The sequence below is a fragment of the Haplochromis burtoni genome, unplaced genomic scaffold (assembly GCF_018398535.1).
Source record: "Haplochromis burtoni strain Fernald_Lab_line unplaced genomic scaffold, NCSU_Asbu1 Contig_6, whole genome shotgun sequence".
NCBI classification, from domain to species: Eukaryota; Metazoa; Chordata; class Actinopteri; order Cichliformes; family Cichlidae; genus Haplochromis; species Haplochromis burtoni.
The window spans coordinates 2,137,526-2,144,724 of NW_024582367.1; the positions used below are offsets into that span (position 1 = coordinate 2,137,526).

The following is a 7,199-nucleotide window of genomic DNA, read 5'->3' on the forward strand; positions in this document are numbered from 1 at the left end:
AACGAGTAACGAGCCTATCTAAATCCCAGTAACGAGTAACGCGTTCCCGGTTTTGGCATAATAACTAGTTACCGTGCTCGTTACCACAATAATAACGTAGTTACTGTAACGCTTTACTTAATAACGCGTTAGTCCCAACACTGGTAAGGATAAATAATAATAATTATCCATGTCTGTGGAGATAATTATGTTAAATCTGGCATAGAAACACTGCTCCAGAGGTGCATCCTCATATTTGAGGTCACCGTTTCTATAAGCAATCCCAGTGAACCAAAGCACTCAGTCGCACTTTTTTTTCTGGTTGGTTCTGTGTGTCATCACTGAAGAAACCTGAGATTAAAGGATCTTTCAGACATATCTGTGAATCACACAAAGCTTATCTCATAAAGTCCAACAATAAAAACATGGAGCTGGAAATGAGCAGAGTAGAATCACGTTAAAGCAGATGAGTTTCCTGTTCAGTCCCGTTTTAATTTTGTTTCAGTAAATATCTGGCTCTTAGCTGCTAAATGCTCCACACAGAGCAGCTAATGTACATCCATTTATTTTCTTAACCGTTTAACCACTAACGTGGGCTGAAGCGTATCCGGCTATCACAGAGAAATAGGCAGGTACACCTCGGATAGGACTCCAGTCTATCACAGGCCTAACCCTCTAATCAGAATCACCAGTTAACACATGCAAATCCAGTGAGTGTACAGTCAGAGGAAAGGAGGAACATGCTTCACAGAGCTAAATGGAGTCTTGTTTCAGGCATCCCTCTACTAGATGAGACACAATTCATCTTTGTAAAAGACAGCCTTAGATCACTAACAGACATTTACACAAAATGTTTAATTGTTGTTGCTTTTTGTTTCTCCAGACTTTTTTTTTTTTAAAGTCCCAAATAAGTCATCCACGTTGATTCCATGTCCATTTCTCTAAATAAGGTTAGTACATCTTGTTATAGAGAAGGGGGGTGGGGGTTAACTGACTCTGTTGTGTAAAGCACTTTAAAAGAAACAACACAAATATTCTTATTTTAAGCATTCTGGAAATCCAGGATGCTTAAAAGTCTTTTCCTGATTGTTATTTTGGGATTAATAAACCCTGGGTGGCGACCTGCTTTCATCTCCATCTTTGTCATATCTCGTCTATAATATCCAGACAATAACTTGAACCTGGTATTCAATACCACTGCACAATCCACTTTGTATTGTCTCTGTCCTGTCTTTGTTTATCGTATCGTAATATTGTATAGTTATCATTATAGTATTGTATAGTTACTAATTAGTACCTTTTTAATCCCTTTATTGTACCGAAATTTAGCACGTTATTTATTTTATAATTTCTAGTTTTATATCTCTTGGAGATATATCTTTTATATACTTATAAATGCACCGTGGGAGGCTTGGGGTGAATTTTGGTACACTGTGTATACTTCTGTATTGACAATAAAGCTCTTGAATCTTTATGAGGACCAAAGAACAGAACAAAACTGGACCAGCTGACTTACACCAAACCGGCGTTCTTCTGCAGCTTCTTCTTGAGCCACACAAACTCACTGTACCGCCGCCGCACACAGGATGTCTTGGCTGTGAAGGCTTTACTGTTGGTCTGAGAAAAAAAAATAAAAGTATTAAAAATGGGAACGTTGGTGATATTTTGAGGCCTTTTTTCATAATATAATTAAATCAAAAGGCACAATAGCCTGACGCCAATAGAAAGAGAAGGGGGAAAGAGGTGTTGTTCTCTGTGCCGGAAATATTCAAAACTACATGAAATGCAGATTCTTTCAAAACAGAAAAAAATAATCCCCAAATATTTCACTTACTCCTGCCTAAAAAAACATAATAAAGAGTCAGATATTTTTAGGCCAGTGGCTGGGTTACATACGGGCCAGGTTTTTAGTAAACTCATGCCACTGATGATCACACTCATGCTGTGACTTTAGTGAGTCATGTTGCAGCTGGTGAAACTGCTGCTGAGCTTATGAAGTTATCACATGTCTGATTTGTTCCAGTAACATGTGACACTTTCTAGTCATGTCTACATAACAACGAGGTCCGTGGTTTTTAAAGAAATAACAAATAGAATCCAAATTCATACTTTTTAAGATGTAAAATAAAATTGAATTAGGAGCAAACAATTTCAAAACTACAAGTTTAGAGAAAGAAGAACGGAAGCGCTACAAGGTCCTGACATCTGATCCCACAGCACGCTTTGGTGATGCAGGGAGGATTACAAAGGTCATGGAAAATGTGATAAATATCATCTGCAAGTATACCCTCAGGGGAAAAAGAAAAAGCAAAACAAAACAAGGTATTGTGGTAAAATGATATTTTAACTTTGGTCGTTTCTTTAATCCAAATTAGTTAAAGAATAATGTGTTTGTCTTAAAAATGTATTATTAATTCATTCATTAATAAGCAATCTACCAACATCTGTGACCTGGTACATTCTAATCACCTCTGTCAATTCTTGATATATATTATTATGTATTTTTTTATATATTGTGCTATTTCTTAAATGTGTAAATCTGTAACATTTTGTAGTGTTAAATAGTCGACTAACTTCTGCCGCCTGCCTAACAATAATGTGTCGCCTCCTGCATCTCCCCACTAGGTATCCTTTATATTGGCCTTCTACAGATAAAGGTCGTGTTTAACACATGTAAAGTCCTCACGCTTTCCAGAGTTAACACCCAGAAGACCCCTTGGGACCTTAAAAGTAATAGTTGAGCGGGGAAATTATGAATTATGCATGAAATTAGGACAAAGAATGCGCTTTGTCCACTTAAATTTACAGAGATCTGTGCATTCGCTTTTACTTTCAGCCACTTGGAATGTATTTCAAGCGTCTACTTAAATTAAATCCCATTTATAGAAAAATGCACAGCACTTGTGATTTCCCTTTGTGGGAAAGTCAGAACCTCTCTGGTGGGTCGCAAAAATGTTTATATGCAGGAAAACCCCTGGTTAGATTTAGACACAGAGAGAGCTTAGGCAGTTAAATGTTGGACAGGTTTATAGTTACTGTGAAGTAAGAGGCAATAAAAGTGCTTACTTTTGTCCTAAAAAAAGTATTTTTGAGGAAACTGTCTCACCTATGCAACACAATAACATGTCGACAACAAACAAACCCATGTAAGATCATGTGAGGTTGCATAGTTTTAGCCAATATCATGAGTCAGCTCCCACAAACACACAGACACAGAGGAAATCCGCCCAGGCATGAAGCCTTGCTGCTGAAACAGCATTCCTCGGCACGGCTGGTGTCTCCATAACAACGTGAAACTCCTCCCCCCCCTAAAAAAAAAAAAAAAAAAAAAAAAAAAATAAAAATAGAAAAAAAAAAAAAAAAACATTCGAGGAGTGGTAAAGCCCCGACTCTTTTATACTCTTATCTGTCAAAAAAGTTTGAGGAAATCCTTGAGGTGTTGTTTCAGGGAGAAATGTCTTTATGTGTCACAGACTATTTAACATTCAAGTCTGTGTATTTTTTGCATTTTATCTGCACTGTAATCACTGCAAACAGTTAGTTTGCAGTACTCCATCCATCCATCCATGCAGGCATGCATGCAGTGAATCCAAAACCTCCAAAACCCCTGGGAGGACTCATGCATGTGTTGAGTTTGCCTCTTCATTGTTGGACACCAGCACCCAGGAGGCATCCTAGTGAGACGGTGCACCACCTCAGCTGGCTCCTTTCAATATGGTGGAGTAGCGGCTACATTCTGAGTCCTTCTCAAATGACCGAGCTCCTAACCCTAGCTCTAACGGAGGCACTTGCAGTAACAACTCATCCCTGACCTGCAGTGGGTTCTGTGAACCAGCTGAGAACTATGACCTCAAACTTGGAGGTGCCAATTCTCATAGCTGCGACTTGGCTACACCCAGAAATCCCGTCCATAAAATTTTGATCCGAATCAGTGAAAAAAATTAAGTCCAGCGAAGTCCAACACCTACCAGGAATGAATACAACCGATTACCGGCAACGAGGACCAATGGATTCAAACCAACAATTTTCCTGCTCTGAGGCAGCAGTGCTTAAACACACATTCACTTTGAATTATGACTCTGGTTTAATAAGTTGATAAAACCTGGTTTAAACTACACATTTCTGCTTATAAATGATTATCAAAAGACAATTAATTTTTTTTAATGTGTTAACAGTCAAACGGAGACGTATGTTGACATAAAACTACTTGTAATGCTCATCTGTTATCTGCACTATAATCACTACTACAATTAAAGTGCGGAAAGAAAACCTTGTGATGTCCCAGAACTGTACGTGTTCTCTTCAGGTGTTTATGTTTTTTGGTCCAAAACTTTAACCTGAATGAAAATCTTTTATCACCCACAAACACTGTGGCCAAACATTTCTGCTGCTGGTTAATTTTCATACTCACATGCAGGAATATTTTATAATCTACATAGGAGTTCCAGGAGCCTTCGTTCTGAATGCGGGGATCTTGAACCCGCACTGCCACAAACTCCTGAAAGATAGACACACAAAGCGTGTCAGCAGTGCTGTTTGCATGTGTGTTGTGTCATTATTGTGAAACCACCACACTGTTGGCACGACACAGGCCTCTTCTGCCAACTTTGTTTTTTAAAGAGGCTTTTACCCATCAGTCTGTTGTTCTCCAGTTTAGCTAAAGGCTAGTGTGAACGTGTGTAGAAAGCAGAACTTGTGTTGAAAATTAAAACATTTAAATAAGAGAGAGAGAAAAGGTACTTACATCTTCTTCGTGATTACTGGTCATCCTACCGAGTTCTGCACTGCAAAGAGAGGAACAAACAATCAGATCAGCTGCGTCAAAACCTTTTGAACATTGAGAAAGTTTCACCAGTGGCGTCATGAGCTCATGAATCACCCTTTGAAAGAGAAGCTGGGCAGCTCAGCCTAACTGAGTCACTCTCACGCACACTTCTATTTACCATGAGTAGCCCGCAGCCACTCTTCCACAGAGGGGAGCATGTGTGAAGTGAGATTAACATGCAAGCTTAAAGTCACAGTTTTTTTGCTCTCTTTTTACCCTGACAGAGAAATGAATACATTAACTGGTTTAAAATAAGCTGCAAGCACCACATTTTCACTGATTCTTTTAATTTACAGTACAATCCAAGAGTGATACAGATTCTCCACTGAGGAATACGTTTTAAATGCAACCTGCTGAGTTGCATGTTACTAACAAGCCCAAAGGAAGCTGTGGAGATCTGTTACAGCAGCATTTCTATTCCACTGCTGATGTAGAAAGTGCATCAATTTTTTTTCCTGTTTGCTCCTAATATAGCTGCCAAGTGCATTTTACACTGCTGGGAAATGCAGATAATAGTACACCTATAATTTTCAATTAATACAACTAATCTCACTTTGATCTAAGGAAAGTGATTTCCACGTCTTCTTTGTTAGGCTACATGGCAGTCCTGGAGCTAAAGGTGCTAAGTTTAAAGCGATCCAGTTTAACCAGCTGCAGTGTCAATGTGCAGATGTCATGTTAGAAATGAATGCATGACCGATTTGCAGCACCAGTGTTACCTTTTGTATTTTATTTTATTTGTAATAGGCCATACTCAGTCGGTCCAATTTGTGCAAAAATAACACCCTGCTGTTTACGTGAGAGAGCTCACAGCCTAAAGCAGGCAGCCCGAGTTAACCAATAACGCTGATAATCACCATCATGACACCCATTATCGCCAACTGGGGTTTCAGGTTTTTGTTGACACAAGGAAACCCCAGCTATGTTGAATTTGCTTCATAGTACACCTCACAGGACTAAAAGTATGTTGTTTAGTCTGTTTCCTGCTTTGCAAGCTTCCCTGTTATCAGTAACCAAATACTGGAAGTTGGTTAAACCACTGTCAGTTCAATTCTTTAATTTAACTTTGACTGACTGGTTTCTTCCACCAGTTCCTAAAACCAGTTTGAAAATGACATAACACTGTCTGAGTGAAACCTACACGAAACCCAAAAGTGTCCACGTGTATTGAGTCCTGTGAAAGTTCAAAGCAACTGAAAAAGGGTATTGATACTCAGCACAAAGTGTAAACTATGACTGCATCCAAATATCAGCTGAATATCAGGACCAAAATCCACCACGAAATTGGTTATTGGTCTAATTTAGTATTGATATCACCTCAGAATTTGCCAGTCAGTGCTTCCTTATTGTAAACAATATGTACACGGGGGTTTTCAGGCAAAAAGCAGACAATATGTGACAAAGAACATGCTCTTAATTTTCTTGGCCTACAAAAATTTCCCCATGTAATGGTGGTTTTGTGGACAGTCTTAAATATAGATTCCTCTTATAAAGTGCACTAGCAAATAAACTATTAATAACACACAAGCAGGATGCGTGAGTTCAGCAAAAAAAAAAAAAAAAAAGGTTTAAAAAGCCAGGATGATCTACATGTACATAGCTAGATTCTCAAAACAATCAACACAACAGGGACAATCACTTTAAATCTCCTTTTACTGTTACAGACACTTTTAACAGCTATTCTCCACCAGAAACACCGCGTAAATGTGTTTTTCTCTGCTTTAGCTGGCATTTCTTGAACCAGTTTGATAACAATCGAAAACAACCACATATGAGCACCCACTTGGAAGTGGCGAAGACTTAACAACAACGTGTTTCGTTTAGTTTCCTGGCCTGACTAATTGTACTTTTCAACAAGGTGGCTAACAAACAAACACCAGCTGAAGGGCTAGCTCCAGCTAGCAGGTACTTACTTTCATACGTTGGCTGCTGTGGTCTCGCCCGGTCGGCTGTGGTCGACGTTGCTGGTTTCGTTTGTCGATATTTCTGCTCGATTTGGCAACAAATTCTTCAAACACAGAGGACTGTGTTCACCGGTAGCTCCTATCTCCATTTCGCAAAGTCACAAGCTCCACCCCCGCGCGTCACGTTTTTACGTCACCGCGTAGTGCAGGGTAGCACGTAAAGAGGGAGGGGCTTGAACAAAAACCCGCTAGCTTTGAAAAGCTAGCGTTTTTTTTTCCTTTTTCTGTTTATTAGTAAAAACAGCAAACGATGATCAAATTGTTTTAATGTAATGCTCAGTTTGCTTAAATATTATGAGTAAAAGTTTAAAGCGGGTAAATTTGGCTCTGTGGATGCGGTACTGTCCTGAGATAACTGAAATACTGATTATATGTAATTCTTTAAAACTATTTAATACCTCTATTCTTAAACAGTTTTTTTGAAAGATATT

The 7,199-nt window shown here is 38.9% G+C and overlaps 1 protein-coding gene across 1 annotated transcript in view; it reads right to left on the reverse strand.

Annotated features, from left to right (window-relative positions):
- The window catches only part of snx11 (sorting nexin 11), a 13,908-nt gene extending 6,925 nt beyond the window's left edge, over positions 1-6,983 (reverse strand). Inside the window, exons 1-4 of the mRNA XM_005913873.3 lie at positions 6,718-6,983; positions 4,724-4,763; positions 4,391-4,477; positions 1,496-1,596 (exon numbers count right to left, since the gene is read on the reverse strand). Of these exons, the coding sequence (XP_005913935.1) occupies positions 1,496-1,596; positions 4,391-4,477; positions 4,724-4,747 (212 nt within the window). The 5' untranslated portion in view covers positions 4,748-4,763; positions 6,718-6,983. The remainder of the gene's footprint in view (positions 1-1,495; positions 1,597-4,390; positions 4,478-4,723; positions 4,764-6,717) is intronic.
- Positions 6,984-7,199: the final 216 nt, after the last annotated feature.